The 20,472-nt window shown below is 37.7% G+C and overlaps 1 protein-coding gene across 2 annotated transcripts in view; it reads left to right on the plus strand.

Annotated features, from left to right (window-relative positions):
• The first annotated feature begins 32 nt into the window (after positions 1-32).
• The window catches only part of TBCK (TBC1 domain containing kinase), an 87,059-nt gene continuing 66,619 nt past the window's right edge, over positions 33-20,472 (plus strand). The window contains exons 1-3 of one of the 2 annotated variants that reach the window (XM_032444171.1): positions 33-219; positions 4,558-4,783; positions 6,893-6,965. In XM_032444171.1, the coding sequence (XP_032300062.1) occupies positions 4,591-4,783; positions 6,893-6,965 (266 nt within the window). In that variant the 5' untranslated portion in view covers positions 33-219; positions 4,558-4,590. The remainder of the gene's footprint in view (positions 220-4,557; positions 4,784-6,892; positions 6,966-20,472) is intronic. The other variant, XM_015861429.2, reaches the window with a different exon arrangement.

The following is a 20,472-nucleotide window of genomic DNA, read 5'->3' on the forward strand; positions in this document are numbered from 1 at the left end:
GAACCTCTAGGCGGGGGCCTTCGAAGCCGGCGGGCGAGAATTGCGTCACGGAAGGCGCCGCCCGCTGAGATACCTGAGCTCGGTGTGCCCCAGTCCCGGCCCTGCCCACAAGGCTCTGCCTCTGCTAAGGGAACGGCTCAGGGCTTGGAGCTGGGCGACGTCCCTCAGCGGCTGCTGGTGACGGGAGGAGCTGAGAGAGGGCCCTCAGGTGCCCGCCAGGTCTGTGAGGAGCCGCCCGATCCAGGGGGTGCTGGGGCTGATCGTGTGCATCCCCTCGGGGCTGCACTGCTGGCAGGGTATCGTCTGTAGGGTCCGGTGGGGCCTGAGTCGTGCCTGGTGTTACCGACATTTCTAGTCTTCCTTTAGCAAGCTTATTGAAATCGATATCGCTTTTATCCGGTTAATTCCTGAACGCAAGTGTATGCACCTCAGTGTTTCCCCTCAGCACAAGAAAGACATCGAAGAACTGAAGGATGCCCAGAATAAAGTTGTATGGAATCCCTGCAAGTCTTACACGGAGTGGCTGAGGGAGCTGGGATTGTTTAGCTTGGGGAAGGGAAGGCTCAGGGGAGACCTCATTGCTCTCCACAGCCCCCTGAAGGAGGAGGTTGTGGTGAGGTAGGTGTTTGCCTCTTCTGTGTAACTAGTGATAAAAAAGAGAGGGAATGGCCTCAAGTTGCACCAGGTGAGGTTCACGTTGACTATTAGGAAAAACACAGAAAGAGCGGTCAGGCATTTGAGCAGGCTGCTCACAGGAGTGATGGAGTAGCTGACCTGAGAGGTGTTGGTACTTAGAGAAGTGGTTTTGTGGGCAAAATTGGTGTTCACTGAATGGCTGGACATCCTAGAGGTCTTCTCTGATTTCAATGATTCTATTATAGTGAGTAAATGAAACCGTAGCAAGCCCCGTCTTCGTGAAGAGACGGATGATGAACTGAATTACACTGGTAAACAGGTGAACGTGTCAGGATTAGAAGAAACAAATTCCTCAAATATAGCTGAGTTGGAGCATTTTTTTAATGTTTACTGATGTCTCATTTTAGTGAGGTGATGCTTGAATATCATTGATTGGGAAATAAATTACTATTTGTATTTTTCATGAATCAACTCTCCAAATATCCATCAGTCGCTTGTGTCAAAATCGCCATGCTACTTAATTTTTTCCCTCACAATATGCACATTTGTTGCAGGTAAGGTTGGAGCCTTGCCAAAACACTTTATTATTTGCATTTGCTGTTGTGCTCAATTTGAGTAGCAGTATAATAATGAAGTTCCTGACTATTTAATTATATAAATAGGTTTGCTGAATTGCTGTAGGTGGAAATGGAATCAAAGTTTTGAGGCTAATCATGCCCACGCTTAGGTTTTTGCTCTTGGAAATGTCATGGTTTAGTGGGCATGGTGGTGATGAGTTGATGGTTGCAATAGGTGATCTTAGTAATCCTTTCCAACCTTAATGATTCTGTAATTCTATAACTACCTTTTATGTACAGACTTCATTAGTTGGCACAAAGATCATGTTTAGGGGACAGAAAAAGTTTAAGTACGCTGTGTTCAGTAGCATTTTGCCCTTGAATTCTGTTGTTTCTTATTTGTAGGTAGAATATCTCTTTTACAAATGCCAGAGTAGTTAAGGAATTTTGTAAACAAAATCATGTTGTTATATCAATGGAGAATATGTTCAATAAAATGCAGTATTGCTTACGTTTAGAATCATGGGCAGTCTTGTAAAACGTCTGTGCAGTAGATGCTTGTTATGCAAATGGAAGAAAAGTATTGCAGTGAACTAAATTTAACCTGCAGTCCCCCACCCCACAAAAAAAATAAAGTGTATGAGTTAATATTTTTGTTCATTTAATGAACAAATGATTAGTGAAGTAGTTCTAATCTGCATGTGAACTAGATACTTGCAAAGATCCATTTGCGGCGGGCTTTGCTGGGAATGTTGGTTAGTGTTTCTGTGTATCTTAAAGCTTTCTAAGGGAGATTTGGATGTGAGGAGCGAGCTGAGGAGGGTCATGCAGAGGTATGATGCAAAACAGGCCACTTCTGCGCTTCTAATCTTTATGCCAGACCTCTTTCGCAGATGCGGCAGACTGTCTCCCATCTACTCAATAAATGGTGCTTTGGAAAGGACTCTGTAATTCTAGATGACTCTAATAAGGCAAGTCATCACTTCCTCCTCCATCCTCCCTGTTTTGGATTATCAGAATTGAATTTCCAGGATTCAGTCCTAGAATTGAATTTGCCTTAACTGTTCCTATTGGCAATTTAAAATAATAAACATTTCTTTTTCCTTTTCTCCTGTTACTTCACAGTAACAAGAAGGCTCTGCAGGATATAATTCACTCTTACAACGTATAAAATTAATGCAGTGCTTGTCTTTACTATGTATGAGAGATGAATGTCTGAACCGTTATACCCTGAGCGTGAGGAGAATGTGTAGGGCTCTGTATTTTTGTAGTTTTACCAGAAAATTTATTATAAAATTCAAGTGTGTAACATTTATGTTTGAGTTTAGAAGGGTCTGTTAATTGATTAGAATAATTTAGTTGAAAAGAACTTCTAATTTGAGCTGTAACTGGTGGCCATTTTTAAAGCTGGTGAATGAACTGAGTTTTTAGTTTTGGGGTTATTTGGCTTAGTTAGTCAGTCATTGGAGTCTACAGAAATGGAGAGTTAAAGACAGATATCAGACCTAAATTGCAAAGTTACATGTTGACAGAACTAGCTCTTTTCCAACATCAGACATTGTTTCTTGCATTCATTCTGAAGAGTCAACAGAATTAACTCTGTAATGAGAGGACTTGTTTTAATGTATCCCTCTAAAATCGTTGGTTCCTCTTAGTAGCAATCAGTAGCTATTGTAGCATTATATGTAGCATTATAATGTCTGCTTTTCTCATTTCTTATGTTCTCTGTGGTTCCCACCTAAATAGAGTGAGCAATAGATGTGCAGTTGTCTGTTTGAAAACACTGCAAGTGATCTAATTCATCTTTGTATGCAAAGTGCATCTAGAACACAAGAAAAGCTTTATCTCTTTAAAACGTTATTGAATTTTTGATATCACAAAGATTTTTTTATTTACCACAAAAATACTACTAAACAAAATCTGTGCCATCTTTGTATTTTGTTGTTGTTTGAAGTTTGAGGCCTTCATGCAGTCATTCATATTGTCTATGTAAGTATCTGTTAGAAGTTAAAGAGCCGTTTCTTACATCTTTGTTTCTTAAGGAGAAATGCCACATGCACACAAATGAAAGCTGTCTTATATTTGCTTTGTGTCTTAAATCAGACTGTATAATTAAAAGCAGAAGGCGTGCTCTGTAATTTCCAGTTGTGTGGACTCAGTAAATATATCTGATGTATAAGGATCTCTGTGCAGCCCATGATGGGAACAGTATCTCAGCTAAGATTCTTAAAAGAGAATGAGTTTTACTGGGAATTTTGTGGAGCGAATAAAGTTGTGATGTTGACCAAAAGGCTGATAGAACAGCAGTATTTAGCTACATTACTGATTGGTCTAAATTTTCAACCTTATTATTTCTCGGAGCCCTAATGATGATAAAAGATTTATAACGTCTGCTTTGAAAGAATTATGTTGGTTTCATAGTATAAGCCTTTCCTGTTATTTTCTTTTATGGACTTCAAATCCTATTTATGGACTTCAAATCCTGCTTCTCCAGTTTTCCTGGTGCAACTCTATACCTGTTTCTACACTTTGGAGCTTGTAATTACCTTTCTCTAACTGATGAGAGAGTTGGATGTGCTTCCCACATTAGATGGTGGGCTCTTGCTGTTGATTACATGCACTGTGGCCTCTGGAGTTGAATGAGCTGAATGGTAGTCTTCTGCATAGGCTTGTTGATGAAGCTTTTTCTGTTCTTTGGTCTCATTTCATGTTATGTGGGAATGCTTCTCTGTCACAGCTTGCAGGCCAGAGCTCACTGAAAAGCATGTGAACTTAGCTTTTTTCTTTCTGATTGTGGATGTACTTGTCCCACATGAACATATTCTGTAGATTGCTTCCTTAATTTGTTAGTCAGTGTGGGAGCTAGTAGTAATAGTAACTACAAGTAGGAAAGAAATATGGGTAGGAGAGAAGATATTTTGTAGCTTAGAATATTAGAAATTCTATAGTATGTAGATACTGGATTATCATGAAAGAAGTGGCAATCTAAACTTGCGGCTTGCTGGTACAAGGGGGTACTTTAGAAGAGTGTTTTCTCTTTAGTATGGTTACTGGTTTTAAATAGTGAACCTTCTATATTGCAGTATTCCTCGGAAAGTTATCTGTGTTGATGCATTAGTCTGTCGCTAAAGCTGGTTTTGATTGTGAAGTCTTTAAAACTGTCGCTCTATTTTCATGTTTAAATGTAATGTTTATGATGCAGCAGCGCTGTATTATTAATGTTAATTATGTAAAAAACATCCAATTTCCCCTTAATGAGGAAGAATAAAAATTAAGTGCATTATTTAATAAGCAACTCATAAGATGAGGTACAAGAATGTGTATTGTTTGTGTGTAAACTTTTTATTTATGTTTTCTTTTTAAGGAACGCGACCTGCTTGGAAGAGCTTAAGAGAAGATGTTTCCTTTAAGAGATAGTGAGATGGGTGCTTCCACCTTCTTTGCCTCAGCTCTTCCACATGATGTTTGTGGAAGTAATGGCCTTCCTCTGACACCCAACTCCATCAAAATCTTAGGGAGGTTTCAGATCCTTAAAACAATCACCCATCCTAGGCTTTGCCAGTATGTTGATATTACCAGAGGTAAACATGGTGAGTGTCTGTTTAATAAGGATATTTAATGTTTTCTTATCATTATAGTCTTGTGAAAAAAAATCTGAAGGTGACTGAACAGAATATTGCCTTTATAGCACCTATTAAAGAACGTTGCTGGTTTGCAGACTCAAAATAACTGCAGCGTGTTCTGTAACTGCTGATATTGGTGCCTTTGTTTCTTCTTTGCAGTGTCAAGGCAGAGGCTAGTTGTGTTTTCTTTCGTTATGCATCCTGATAAAGCTAACTGATAAAAGCTAAAAATTCTGGTACTCAGTTGTTGCACCATGACTTTGAAATACATCTATTTTTTTATTTTTCTTATGTCAAGCTTCTATGCTGTGGTCGTGTGATCAGTTGCATATGATGGTTAAATCTCTTATACATTTGCAGCTGCTCTAGTGTCTCAGTCTCAGCTTCCTTTTCCTCAGCGTCTCATCTTCCTTTTTTTTTTCCCTTTTGATTTCTAGCTGTTTTAAGATCTCTCCCACGAACAATTACTTTATTCTAGCACAGATGATTGTTTTGTTTTGTTTATTTTTAATTTAATAACTGTTGTCACATGTATTTTTAGCTCAAATAAGGCTTCAGTTGTTTTTCCTGTTCCACATGATCTCATTCTGTTGCAAGCTCAGTGGGACAGCAGCACAAAAAAGTCTGCAACACCTGTAACAGAATTTATATGGTTGCCAGCATCAGCTGTTAAACCAACAGTGGTCCAGTATAAAAGTGCATTCTGTGAATTTGTTTGATCAGTTACACTGTCTCGTAAAGTAGAACAGATAATGTGTTTTCCTTTAGAATGCGGAATGATAGATGTTTCAGACTTTTAGAAAATTGTGATAATGCTAACTAACCATGTTGTGAAGTGTTCCGAGGGGCTGTGAAGAAGTGAGTTTGCAGAAGCATTTTTTTAGTGTGTTTTCATTTGCTCTCGATCTCATAACTTTAGATTTCTGTAGCCAGGAGATCTATTTTCATTTCAATTTTGCTAGTTCCTCATGAAGCAGAAAATGGGATTTATTTAGTGTAGTGTTCAAGGTGAGAGATTAAGATACATTAGCCACCATAACCATTAGATACAAGAGATAAATAGGCAAACAAGGCCTGTTTGACAGTGAAGACTGCAACGTGAAGGTTTGAGTACATGTAAGTACAAAGGAAAATACTTGGTAATTAAAGCAGTTTGCAGAAAAGCAGATAAACATTTAACTGTGAAGTCATCATAGTGATTAGAATAACAAGTAATTGATTTCAGAAATATGGCTTTTCTTGCAAACGTACTAACACTGATAGGAAATTTTATTCTTCTGATACTGACAGAATTCTTCTCTTGTTAATCCTTTGTGTAGTGATTTGATGTTATTTTTCTTCAGAATATCAATTATGATTTGTGTGCCTTGAAGTATTTTACATCTTAATTATCATAAATCTTGTATGACTGCTATATTTGGGATAGTTACTTTGATTTGGTTTTGAATTTGAAAGTTCACTGCAAGCTTTTCTGTGAGTAGCAGAAGCGAAAACTTCCTCCCCTGTGCACTGTCTTGTACCATCGTCTTTCTTTTATATTTGCTTGCTTCGGTGTAGCTATTACTTCTTTTCCTCTCTAAGTAGAGCCAGCCCATCAATATCCAGAATATGTGCTATTTTCCTAGGCAAGAAGAACTATAGCTGGCAGTGTGGTTGCTGGTCAATCAGATCCGAGATTCCCATACCATTTCTGAATCCTTTTCCTCACCTTTTCCTCAAAGATGATGTTAGTTTAGATCTCTCTATTATCAACCCGACTGGAGATTTCTGCAAACGTGTAAATGCTAATCTTCTTTGAGATCTCTGTTCAGTCAAATGACTGCCATTGGCTGAAGGGTTCAAAATTCATTGCTGAATAGATGGGTTGCCAGAAATGAAAAAAGGAAAAAAGAAATGAGACAGCAAGAAAGATCTGTTTTAGTCAGGTTGTCTGATGTATTTCATAAATGAAAATGATTATGATGTATGCAAGTAGTACATAACAATGCGTGTAATTTTATGTGTATGTCAAAATACTGTAATGTCTGCCAAGTGGGTACTGAGAAGTCTGAACTATGTACTTCTTTTTCCTGTTAGAGAGACTGGTTGTGGCTGCTGAACACTGTGAAAATAGTCTGGAAGATTTGCTACGAGAGGGAAAACCAGTCAGGTAAGGTGTCAAGTTAAACTCAAAGCCACTTCTCAAAGTTTGAAATATCTGTAGCATAGCCCTAGCCTCTTGATTTTTTTTTTTTCTTTAAACTTTTGCAGGTTTACGTAAATTGAATTCTGTTAAAACACAGCGGACAAACATTGTTTATCAGATGAATGCACACCTGGAGTACAAGTTTCTGTAGAACTCAAGGAGGAGTTATGGGAAATTATGTTGCAACTGAAATACTTTGTAACTCAGTCTTGTCTGTCCTGTAATAGTAGTTTTGGATTTTCTTTTTTAGAACACAATCAAACCTTTTATGAGATCAGTATCTTCCTAAGAATTAATTTGAATCTTTTTTGTCTATCTGATGATGAAATTCTGCCTTCACTAGAAGGGAGAGAATTTGATGCATGCAGACATCTGTTAACTTATTAACTAGAGGCTGGACAGGATATAAGATACCTATGCCAGGCAATTTTTGCTACCTTTGGAGCAAAGACAGTTCTTCTCCCGAAGAGAAGGAGGAATCATGAAGGATGGAGGAAGAGGAACATAATGTCTTACTATCCCAAGAGTGTTGACTGGTTATTTGTAGAACACAAAAATGCAAACTTAACAAACATGTTTGGAGAAATCCAGTCTCTTCAATCTAGTTTCTCAAAGGTTTATCCCACACGTTAGGTCTCAGACTCTTGGCATTCATGTAAGCTTAGTGAATCTGATTGCTTAGGAAAAATGTCTGATGTTTTTTTGTGTCTTCCCAATTAGCTGCAGTCAGCACTAGGCATCTTACGTGAGCTATGTTTGGTGAGCTATGTGAGGCAGAATTCCTGTAATCCATCGCAAGTGAGATTTGAAATAAGCGGAGTACAGACTCTGAAGCCTTTTTCAGCCTTGCAGCCCCTAACTAGAATACTAATAATGTTTTAGGCAGAGGTGAAACTAAATACAGAATGCTCTGTTGCCTGTGTGATAGCTTTTGGTGAACTTTAGCTTGTATGTCATTCTGTGCTGCAGAGGAATGTTAGGCAAATATGGCTTCTATTTTCTTTTTCCAGATAGAGAGGTATTTAAAGATGATGTGTAAAGGGCTTTTCATGTGTGATATAAATTACAGCCCCTCACACAGTTTTGCATCAGGTTTCTATTGTACAAAGTTCCAGAAATAGTGAAAGCATCAGAAGCTCTATTCTTCCCAGTTCTCACACTGATTTTTGAACATGTGTATCTTGGTGCTGGATGAGTAGCAGCCTGGTCTGTCTGCTGTCTCTTGACTGTTTTTGAAAAAGCACGTGTGTAGCTATTTCAGTTTTCTTTGAATTGCTTGATATAAGTCATAGGAATATTTTGTTGCTATGGGGGGAAAAATGCTTTTTCTCAAAATTCTATAAATGATTCTTTACCACACAACTGTTGTGGTCTGTATGCACAACTGTAATGCCCCTCTGTATCAGCATGTGTTTTGTGGCATCCAGAAAGATTACTGAGATATTTTTAGATGGTTTATTGAAGTACACAGACTGTTGTTTTGACGTGCTAAGATAAGGTATTTAGTCTGTTATAGTTATCTGGGCTATTTTGGCTGTCCTTCTGTTGAGAAAGTGCAAAAAGCCTGGCATGATGTTTTCCTTTAGGCTTGACATTGTAGAATAATTTACATCAGTAAAGACTCTCTGATCTTTGTTTCTATGAGTCAGCTGGATGTTGTGACGCTTGAGGCACTGGGCTAACATGTAGCCTTAGATATGTTCCTAACTTTAAGAGACATCAGTGATTCATCTCTTGGAAATAACCTTTGTGATAGTACATAAGAGAGGAATTATGTTCACTAAAACATGAAATTTCTTGCAAAACTGACATTTACCCCCACCCTGAAAGCACTCAAGGCCAGGCTGGATGGGGTTTGAGCAACCTGGGTCTAATGGGAGGTGTTTCTGCCTACAGCAGGCGGTTGAAGCTAGGTGATCTGAAGGGTCCCTTCCAACCTAAACCATTATGATTCTGTGCTTTTTTCCCCCCCCCCTTTTTTTTTCTTTATTTTTTTTTTTTTTCCAATTCCTAAATTAAAACAGACCTTTTTTTGTTTCTTTTGTGAGAGCTATAAATTTCTGGAAACAACTTGGATGGACTAAATCCCAGTTACTGGTTATCTGAACTGTCAGTATTAATTACCTTTGGAGGAAAGTATTTGACTTTTTCTATGTATTTTGATTGCATTTGTCAATGATAGCAAAGCTGGTTACACATCCGGACTTGATATGTATGCTATTGCAATTAATTTTATAAGCTGTTTATGGAATATGAAAAGCTGCTCTTCTGGTCTCTAGATTAATTCTCCTCATGCTTGCCAGTAACCTAAGTCCTTTGCACCTGTACCACAAGCTGATGTAAAATCAGCAGGAAATCTTCTATTATGCTAGTGCTGAAATTCAAGACGTAATGTTATGGACTGTTCATCTTACCATACATACTGGAAAACAGGCCATACAGCTGTCTGGTAGTTATTTGCAGTTAATCTTGTCTGAAGTCATGCATCAAGTGTAGCACACATTCCCTAATATATGAATTATGGTTAAAAAATAAAAAAAAAATACAGCTGAGTAATTAACCTCAGAGTTTTATCAGCTTTTTCACTTCTAGTGAATCGTTTGCACATAAGGAAACAGATACTGGAAGTCAGAGCTCTTACCATCAACCTAAGTTGCTCAGTTGCTGGGCAGTAAGTTGTATTTCTGAGCACACCGCCAAAAGTTTCTAGAATCTGGATTTGTGATATGATGAATTCAGTCTTAATCCTGTGGCAGCACACTCCAGGAATTGCAGTGATGGTTTGCAATTGTCCTTAAAATTAATGTGCTCGACTTCTTTTGCAAAATTTAACTAGTAAACTTTGCTAGTAAGTGGTAACTCATAGATGGATAATTTTCTTCTGTGAGTGATGTATATTTGGGATCCTAAAAGTAGCACTTCCCTTGGTTGCAACTATCATCCAAATTTCAGTAATTCTTCATTGGATGAAATGAGCAGACTTCTTGTGATTCTTCTTGTGTGTAACCAGATGCAGAAGAGGAATTCAGCAGTTCTTCAGTGTCTTCCATGTTTGTTTGTTTTTTTCTGATGGCAGCCTCATGGACATTGTTCCCATATTGTTCATTCCTAATTTATTATCCTCTTTGTTTTTATTGTGAGTCAAAGTAAGCACTTAATTTTAGCTCATAACAGTCATATTATTAAAAAATTAGCTCTCAGATGTATGTAGAGGAGTCTTAATTTTCTAAGGGTCTAGGAACTTGTGTGCATAGCAAAGCACAATAGTAAATACCTAATTTAAGCACGTAGTAGTTTAGTGCTGTTTGGAGATTTGAAAATGTGTCTTAAAGTCTGGCTGACTTCCTCTGTGTCTCCTTGTGCACACAAGGATTTATTGTGAATGAATCGGACATAAGTCACAAAAAATCTTGAAGGATTAAACTATTCTACTTCAAAAGTCTCACTAAGGGTAGTTTTCATGTCTGTGGTAGCTGAAGTTTTACTAGATTTACTAAGTTACTGGTTCTTTTAGTGCTGGTGATACCACAGACCAGAATGTAGCATCTGAATTTAAGATTCTCCATCTTTTAAACACATTGAAAACTATTCCTGTGGGATACCTTTGCCAGACGGTGTTAAAAGAGTTATTTTCTCTGCTTCTGTGCTGTTAGAAGAGGACTTAGGAGCTTTTCCTTTTCTGTCACACTTGAAGCGTGGTCGTTCTTTCAAGAAGCTGGTCTGCACTTGTATTCACAATAATAAAAACGCCAGCAAATAGTGACATTCAGCAGACTTTTGGCACCTACAGTTGAGATTCTGAATTGGTTTTCAATTTGTGGCTTGGGCAGTCTACGCATATTCCTTTCTTCAGTAAAATATAGTCATATGGTTTGAAAGTTAGGGTTTTCAAAAATTACTAGTGAACCATTAGAGATGCAAGGTATAGTTTGTTATGCATGCAACATTAGATTGGACGCAGGCTGTGTCCACAGCTGTTTACTAGTTTGGAGAAATCATGAGCTGACTGATTTGGATGACTACATTTTATCTGACTGTATTAAACAGTTGTCTGCACATCAATTATATTTTGTTATGCTGTCTTTGCTGTTAATGTACTTTTGGCAAACTTGAAGTGAAGCTGTGTAGTATAAGATAGTGGTAAATGCAGAGCATGGGGAAAGCAGTTTTTGAGTAGCCAGGGATTCCTCAAAAATTTTGTAAGTCAGGTGCAAATCATCAAAAGGCTGATGGTTTTACATGATTTGACTTGAAGAGCTGCATATGAGCAGAACTTCAAGGGCAGAGTGCATTCTGCTTTGAATCAAGTCTGTGCTGGAATTTCACATGAGCAATCCATATGTCATAATGAGGTTGCATTTAGCAAGGATAAATGGTCAAGTAGTAAAATGGAGTGGCATTAATGAATAAACTTATTAAAATTAGGTCGTTTTTTTTCCAATGCATGTGTGAGAATCTGTATTTTGGGTGTTTAGTGGCTGTTCTTTGCCTTTTGTTTCCAAAACTACGATGGAAGATCAGACATTAGTCCTGACTTGTTTGTATATTATTCAGTGCTGCTTTTCTCAACGTAAGAATATTTTGATTTCTGTAAGTATGAAGGTTGCTCTGAAAGTAATGCCTTCCAATTTATGATCTTGGCTTTCGACTTTAGAGGTGGATGACAGTGATACTGACAGTAGAGATTGAACCTTCCTACCAATGTTTTGTTCCATGTTCCTGTTGTGTGATAGATGGTAGCAGAAGAGGCAGTCTTACAGAATGGCATCTGATGTGGAACTGTGAATGGAGCAAAGGTGTGAGACAGAATTCATATATGTGGGAAAAATTGCATCCATTGACATTCATTGATGCTTGCTGAACACTTATAGAGATGAAACAGTGGATGTGAGCACAGCGAGGGGATGGGTGGTGAACTTCAGTAGTGGCAACAGCAGTGTGAAAGATCAGCCACCTTCTCGATGTCTATGCAGATCTTTATGAATGCAACATGCACACTCTTGTTCATCACATGTGCAAAAATGCACAGCTAATTGTGGTCCCTATGTTTTGTAGCTGAGGAATTACTCTTTCAAATGGAATTATTGTGCATGATTAGAGAGTTCCCTGTCCTTCTGTCTGATATCTTCTGTTAATTTTTTCTATATACAGCTGCATCAATCTCTATTTGTCTGTTTGGTGACATATCTTATGTTGAAAGGCGGTTTGATATAAATTGTGTGCCAATTAGTCCATTTATAGGCTTTAGTCACAGGCATCTGGTTTGGCTACATGCAAGTTTATTGTTACCTCTCGATAGGTGTTTCCTGCCTGCTGCAGTGATGCAGACTGGAGCATAGATCAAAGTGATGCACTTCTAATGCCTTCAGGAATATTAGTTGCTAGCTACGAAATTTCTAACAGCACCGTTTCTTATTGGCCTAGTTGCAAAGTCCCTTTGATCACCTGCATTTGCAGACTGTTCTTCTCTTGGAACTTTCTGTTCTGTTTCACTTTTGCATAGCATCTGTACCATTGATGTAAAAATCCAGACTTTTTTGAGCTAACTACTAAAATGTATCCAAGTATGACTTTTTAACCTTTAGATATTTAGATTTTAAAAAAACAAAAACAAGAAAGCTGTTAGAAAAGCACTTGCAAAATCTACTGGTTTCCAGGAAATGTCTGGCTTTAAGAGGAAACCTGTGCCCTGCTGCCATTTTGGTTCACAGGTTTAAAAATGCTGTTGCACAATTATAAAATGTTCATTTATGTATGTTTGTTTACTTATATTAGGAATGTGGCTTGTTGCTGATGCTTGATCTTGGCATGCAAAGAAAGCTAAAGTGAAGGCAGAGAAATTTGTAAAGGATTGCTTTAATGCAGTTTTATAAAGATTTTGGTGCCTTTCCTGTTATCCAGTAACTCAAAAAGAAAGCACGTTTGGTTATTGTTGCATAGTATTTATACTTACTGGAATCAGTGGTTGTATGTGTTACTTTGAAATTACTGGTGCTTCTTGCACTAAATTGTGTTCAAGAGGACTGTTTTGTTCAGAGAAGCTGAATTCTTTAAGAGAAATCAGTTCTTCAGTTGTTAGGTTTTTGAAGAAGAGGAATGCTTGCTTTTTTGTGCCTTGAGCATTTTGAGATTGTTCTTTTTGCCTTGTCGTGCACTGAGCAGTGATTTTGGACAAGTTTAATCTCAAAACAAAGGACAAAAACAACAGGATTTTTTCAGGAACAGAAAGGATAGTATCAAGAATCCCATTGTAACTAACATTTTCTCTTACTGTTTAGTATGGTCAAAGCCAATTTAATTTATTATATGTGATCTGTGAATTCAAGCAGTATTTTAATGGCGCCATGCTTTGGGTGCCTGGAAGCAAAAGCTGTGTTTCCAGGAGCTCATCTGTTCTGTTCTCTTCCAGCATAGTGAAGAACGCAGCATCTGTCCGATCTGGGAAAGGTTCAAAGATAAGGAAAACACCAGGTTGCGCAGTACCTGCTTACTCTGTGATTAATTTCTTTGGCTGCCAGACATGACTGAAATTCGTGCAATTTTATGATGAAAATATAAAGGCAGACGTGAATTCTTTCCTGTCTACTATCAGAAATGTTTTGTAGTCTCTAAAAGAAGTCGTTCAGATTTAAACTGTGTGAAAGGAAATCTTCAAAGGCCTGCAGATGATGACAATGAAGAAATAAGATAAGCACTGGATATGGTTAACTCTTTGCTTCCTTTTAGCGCAAAATTTCCAGCAAATCCTGAGCAGACAATCCTTTTATTTTTTGGTGAGGCTTTTCTACCCTTAAAAATTGATCAAACGTGATAAATACATTTGAGACAGCCTCTACTGTTTTACTTCGGGTGCCTTTATAGTAATAAAATGTTGGTTTTGCTTGTCTTTATGGGGAAAAAAAAGCATTACAATCTTGCATTGAATATGATTCAGCCCACAAAATTTCCTATTTTTTGGCTCTGAACTTGTTATATTCAACAAATTATTTGTCAACAGGCAGAAATTACCAGATCTCTTTCTACAAACACCTAAAAGCTTCCCTAAATATTCCTGTTTAGTGTCAGCTGCCTTATTAAAACTGAAAAGAACATTTAGCACTGTAAAATAAGTGTTACAGTCCCCAGTGTATGTTGTGCATACATGTGTTTTTATAAGCAGAGAAATGACTTGCAAGCAAGTTTGCTGAAGGGGGAGGTTTTTGTGTTGTTGGGTTTTTTTGTTGTAGTTGTTTTGTTTTTGCTTCGCTTTTTAAATAAGAAATGCTCTAAGTAGTCTGTCTCATTCGCACATAATTCAGCCCATGCATTTGCTATAACCCAAGGACTGTATATGTAGTAAAAATGAAAGTCTCTGGTCAAAGACTCAACTGGAAGTACCTTTTTTTTTTTTAATATATATAGTTTTATTTGTGTGAAGAATGTCACTCTAAGCAAAGAAATTCTTAGAAAGCTCAATCTCAGTAATTATATCTCAAAATAATTCCTCTGCTCACAGCTGGAAGTCTGACAAGGCCTACAGTCTTTTAATAACGTGATTGCAGACTTTTTCCTACCAGCAAATGTAGATGATGACCCACTACTTTTCAGAATAAAAACTTCTGTGGAAATCCCACTGTGACATTAATCTTTATGACAGATAGTCTTCACAGCCCTGATAAAACCATAGTTATCTTTATAAGGTGGATATAGGCTTATGGATTCTGGTATATGAGAGTTGTCTTTTGCCTGGATAGAGGTAGTGGTGACAGAAGACTTTAGTCATCTTGTTGAGCTAAGCCTGAATGGCATAGAGGGGGAGGGTGAAAAGAGGCTTCTTTATGTCATAGAGGTAAGCTACTTTCAGACACTAAACTTTTTTTTATTAAAACAGTGCTTCAAACATAACATCTCAAGTGAGCTGCTGATACAGTTCTTTCACACATACGTGGCTGTGCCTTTTCGTTAAGAGAATGTTTCCTTTCTGTCTTTGGTCTTCAGAAGGAAGCTGCATTAAGATAACTAGAGCGTGGAATGACAGATCTGGTTATATTCTGCCGTCTACCCTGCTTCCCTTTCTTCCTGGCAAAGCCAATACTGGCTAACTCTGTGCAATGTTTTCTGCTATTGGAGGAAAGCGAGAAGCAGGGATTGAATTCATCTGCTGTATCCTGTCAGCAAACCTTTGCAAAGCACTAATTTTGAATGACTAATGTAAATAGTACAGACACTCAGTGACTTAACAGAATTGCAGTTGAACAAATGACATGGTAGTGTATATTCTAAAAGCAACACTAGAACGTTTGAGTAACTTTTGGGTATTAATTGACTGGACTAACAAAACGGGATGGGCAGTTCTTGTTAATTACTGTGGTTTCTGATTGCTCCGGTGATTCTATTAGAAATTGATTCCTGGAAATTGATTAGTCTTTATTTTTGTTTCTTACTAGAGATTAAGCAATCATTAAGGCTATCATTTGACTGGGAACATAGGGACAGTGCAATTTCTTGTATTCTTAAAATGATTATAGAGTGTGATTGTGGTGATTATAAAATATAGTTTTTATGTTCTTTCTTTTGTAGAAGCACTTTAAATGTACAACATAGAATTGTTATAATTGTCATTATATAGTCACATAAGTTGTGTGACTTTCTTAAATCATGGATATATTTGGGAGTGAGAGAAATGTGGAAGAACAGGTTTCCTTAATGAATAGACCTTTTTCTATCAGAAGAGTCTTGAAACTTCTCTGCTGGTAGAAAATGGCAGTAGACCCAATTTTCATCTTTTGGGTGAATGCACTACTAATGTGGGTTGAGATCAACAGCTCAGAAAAGGATTTTTGCCAAGGGAGTGCATTGACAGATGCCTGGATTTGATAGGCCAACATTCTGGCTTCAGCTATCGAGAAGAGGGTCTTCGAAGATACAGGAGAACTTGCTCTTTTGATTGTTAATTTAAGTGGGGATTGCGAACCATGATTTTGCTTCACCTTCAGCTCTCAAAAGTGAGGGCATCTGTGTGATCTTTGCTAGCTCTTTTCCTTTTTTAGTCATCTGTTCTCTATTGAAACATGCAATTTTATGTATTTAAGTCTGAAAAAAATTGTTAGTATGTAATGTGGCAGGGGGATTATGACAGATTTGTGAATCAGGTAAAGTTTGATCTGCAGCTGTTGCTTTCTGACCTCAGCTGTCTTCAAAACCATAGAGGTTTGAACCAGACACTGATCTGCTGACATCTGACAATTCAGAGTGCAATTAGCAATTGGTTTTCAGCTACATCCTTCACTTTAGCATCAAGTAAGGTAGGGAAATAACAGGTGCCAGCAGTGTGACCATTCATCCCGCATCTTTTGGAAGTTAGTTTTCCTTCAATGATTGTGTACTTTAAGGCTCCGGTGGTGCTGCTAATTGTACCTTTTACTGCATAGTAGTTGTTTAATAGGCAAATGTCTAGTTCTCTGTACACTGGAGAGTTGAAATTTAATGTACTCTGTTCCTAACAGTTTAAATACTGGTTCCTACGGGTAAAAATGAATGATTATCCATGCATATAGATATCTGATTATGGATATCTATGCATATGATCAGGTTTTAGATGGGAACTGTTTTACCTTATCTTACCGTGAGGTTACCAGAACTTTCTCTTAGTACTTTTTGGTCAAATTAGAAGTGTCATTATTCTATCTTTTACACTTGAGCCAACTTGAGGCCTGAGGGACAAAAATTATTCCTCACAGGTTACTCAGCAGCAAGATCAAAATCTGGGAATCAAATTCTGTACATTAAAGCAGGCGGTGCAACAGGTTTCATTAAAACAGTGCTTTATGAGGTGTGCTCATTGTTTTCAGAAGGTCTTTTGTTCATTTGTTTCCCCTGAACATAGGATGAGTGCTGGATACCTTAAAGGAATTCAAGTGCTGTGTCTTCAAATTTGTGCTTTATGTGGAGGAGATGCATTGAAATCATTCAAAGTGATAACAATCTGAAAAATAATGTCTAAACATTTTTGTGTGCAATATGCTATATATGTGAAGTTCTTTCTTTTTATCTATGCTTTCATCCACTGTTTTATGGATTTTTTTTATTGGACGTTACAAGTTGAGACCTTCATAAAAATGTAACATCATTTGTGTTGCTTTTAAAGTCATGCTTCCAGTTTAAAACTCTAAAAGAGGAATGAAAAGGCTTTCTGAGTTTCCTCAGATGAGCAATCCAAACTTGTTGAAGATATCCTGTGTGAAATACCTCTGTGCATGAGTTAGAGACTTCCTGAGGACTTTGTCTATAAATTAATTTTTTCTGTGTTGTACTCTCAGCTTGTTGCATTCCCTTCCAGTTCATTTCATTCTGATAATGTGAGTGCATTTCCAAGTAAATTGGCAGTGTTTACAATCTCAATCCCTAGTGCCATTTTTTAATCAAACATGTAATAAAGTGCTAAATAAACCATTCCCACCTGCATCAAACTCTTTATGTTCCGTATAAGGTATTTTGTAATTTATTTACGCAGGAAAACCCAATTCATCTGCACATCTGTTTTTCAACCAGTCCTGTTTTTTATCCAGTTTTCCAGCTGGTCGTTTGAGGCATAAGGAGGTCAGATGGCTTTCTTGAGGTCACTGTAGTGGTTGTCTCAGCTGGGATTGTACCCAAACTTCATTCTTTGCTGTAACCACTTGGCTGCACCACTCCTAACCAATACATCTGCATCATTCACTGTAACAGAACTAACTCCAAATGTTATTTTCTTTGGTTTGTAGTTTTGATTGTATTAAAGTATTGTAATTTTTATGAGTTCGGAAACATTACATCTGTTCACAACCTGATTCTGTTCCACTTTGAACAGACACAGTTTGTTGGGATGAGTCTCCTTCCTGAATTCCAAGTTCTTGTTTGTCTCACAAGGTCTGGAGCAGTGATTGATGACTTTGCTGGTTTGTGTCACACTGATGTATTTCCCCGGGGCAGACCCTGTCTGACCTTCCCCTTTGGAAGAGGAATCTGTTTTTATGCTCCTGTATACCAGTGTCGTAAGTCTCTTAACACTTCTGTTTGTTGAGATGTTCTTCCTCCAATTTTTACTTTTTCAGCTGTAATCTGGTGTTAGAGCAAGGTGCACAGATTGGATGAAGGGATTCTTAAGCATGCGTTTCTATGTATGCGCCCATATGTTTGAAGTCTAAGGAAACAGAAACACTTGAATGTGGTGTAATCAGCATAACCTTACTCCTCTTTGTTTTGCAGTGCCTTCCTGAGGGCAGTCAAAATAATTCTAATTCCAGTTGTTATGAATTTCCTCTTGCCTTGAATTGCCACTGCAATGAAGAATCATGACTTCTAACACTAACTGATGTATATTTCCAGTCTGTACAAAAAGTACAGGTCTCTCTACAGTTATTGAGATAATAAGGCTTTTTTGTGATACCAATCCTTTGTCAAATTCTAATTGGACCTCCATTCATTTCACTGTATGGAACACGCTTTTTCAGAATAGTGCACTAAGCTTTTTGGTAGATTTAAAAACCCAAAAGCTGCCATCACCAATCAAAATACCATGTATGCATTTGTGACAACCAGAAGTATTTCTCCTGTGCCAAATTTATGCTGCTGCTTCCATTTTGCCTTGAGTCCCAAATATCTTTGTTTCCTCAGTTGCTGTCCTGGTTTAACTGTGTGTTCCAGTTAGCCACCCTGAAATTGCTGCAGCTGCCTGTGTTGAAGTGACCAAAAAGGAGATTGCTTTCTTTAGCAGGAAGCTTAACTGTAATCAGCAAGCAGGCAGGAAGATCACTTGTGCTACTTGGTTGCTCTTTCATTTTGAGCTGTTTTGTGGTAGCAGTAAAGAAATACGGAGAAAACATCTTTCCATTTAGTGTTATGAATGCACTTCAGTTAAAGATGAATGCAGTGAGTTCTTGTGTAGATGGGCGTTAATTTGCCATTCAGCAAGGAAAGGAAACCTGAGTGAATCTAAATTCTATGATATTGAAATGAATGCTGACCTTTTACCTCTTCATTCTTTCTTTTCTCTCTTTGGAATTCTCTTATTCCACAGTTTAATAGGTCAAGTCTCCCAACTCCACCCAGCTCTGATTTCCAGCTGTATGATCTACAGTCCTCTTTTTCTTTCTTACTTTTTTTTTTTTTTAAGTATTCAAGGCAGTAAAGTAGTTTTTATTTTCCCCTCAGCAATCTGCGGTATGCACAGGGACTACTGCTGCTGGCTGTCAAATGGATTTTTCCAAAACCTTCTTTCCTACTCTGCAGTTTGGCACTCATTTTCATTGCTTCAAGCTGAAATTTCAAATTATTCATCTAGAATTTAGAGCAACTGGACACCATGAAGAGAGCCCCTTGATAACATAGCAAGGAATTCATATAGAATACTTTGTGGCTGTGGATTTTCACAGAAACTGACAGGTCCTTTCCTGCAAATGTTGATAAAAGACTTGGAATATTGGATACTCTGTTACAAAGTCTCTTCAGGCTTAGAGGGGTTACTTTGTGTTCAGACATTATAAGATATGATACTTGGGGGAACTCATTTGTTGGGTGTTTTTTCTGTGTGTGTTGTTGGTTTTTGGTGTTTTTTTTTGGTGTTGTTTGTTTGCTTTTGTGTTCTCTTTGGAAGCCAGGAAGTATCAGGGAACATTTTATATAAACTCGTTCTGTACCCACCCCTTAATCCTTTTTTAGGCATCTGCCTATCATCTTTTTAGGAAAAAGTATACTGAGCTCAAACATATTAGTTTTGGGGTTTGATCTAGTATACCGAAGTTTAAGGTTTGAAAGGCCATTGATTTTTGCCTAAAATGGTAATAATCCATTGCAATTACTTGTTACTGGAGTATCATATCTTGGAGATTCTGATTCAGTTACTTACATGGTCATTGTAGGCTGGAGGGTTTTTGTTTGTTTTTTTTTTCAAGAATTGAGACTCTTTCTGTCTTAAAGTTTATAATTTCCAGTGTAAATGTTTACACCTTTTTTAGTTTACTCCTGTACTTATGCTGTTGTCTTATGGCTTGGGCGACTCTCCATATACGTTTGTTCACAGGTAGTACTGTGTCACTGCTGAATGAGTATGCTCACTCAGATCTCAGTTATTTTGGGAGCGTGTTGTCTTTATTTAGTAACTCATACATCTCTTCTCCACTCTGATTGTTAATAACTCATCCTTTGAAGAAAGACAAGGGTGTCAGTATGCCACTTTCTGCTAGCACACATTTTCCCTTTCATCCTGGCCCAAATGCTTTTCTCAGTCATAAGGAAGATTGCAGTGGGTGCAAGAACACTGGCAAGAAGAATCTTTTTGCTTTCCTCTGTCTGAATCAAAAAATGACAGAAGTGTCCTAAGAAATCAGATAATCACATCAGTGAGTCTGCAGCACCACAAGAATTTGAAGCTTTCTGAGAACATCTGTTTCCTGTGACACATGAGCTTGATTGAAACAAACTTTGAGAAAACAGCTACACCTCCCTAGCAGTA

Source organism: Coturnix japonica, chromosome 4 (genome assembly GCF_001577835.2).
Source record: "Coturnix japonica isolate 7356 chromosome 4, Coturnix japonica 2.1, whole genome shotgun sequence".
NCBI classification, from domain to species: domain Eukaryota; kingdom Metazoa; phylum Chordata; class Aves; order Galliformes; family Phasianidae; genus Coturnix; species Coturnix japonica.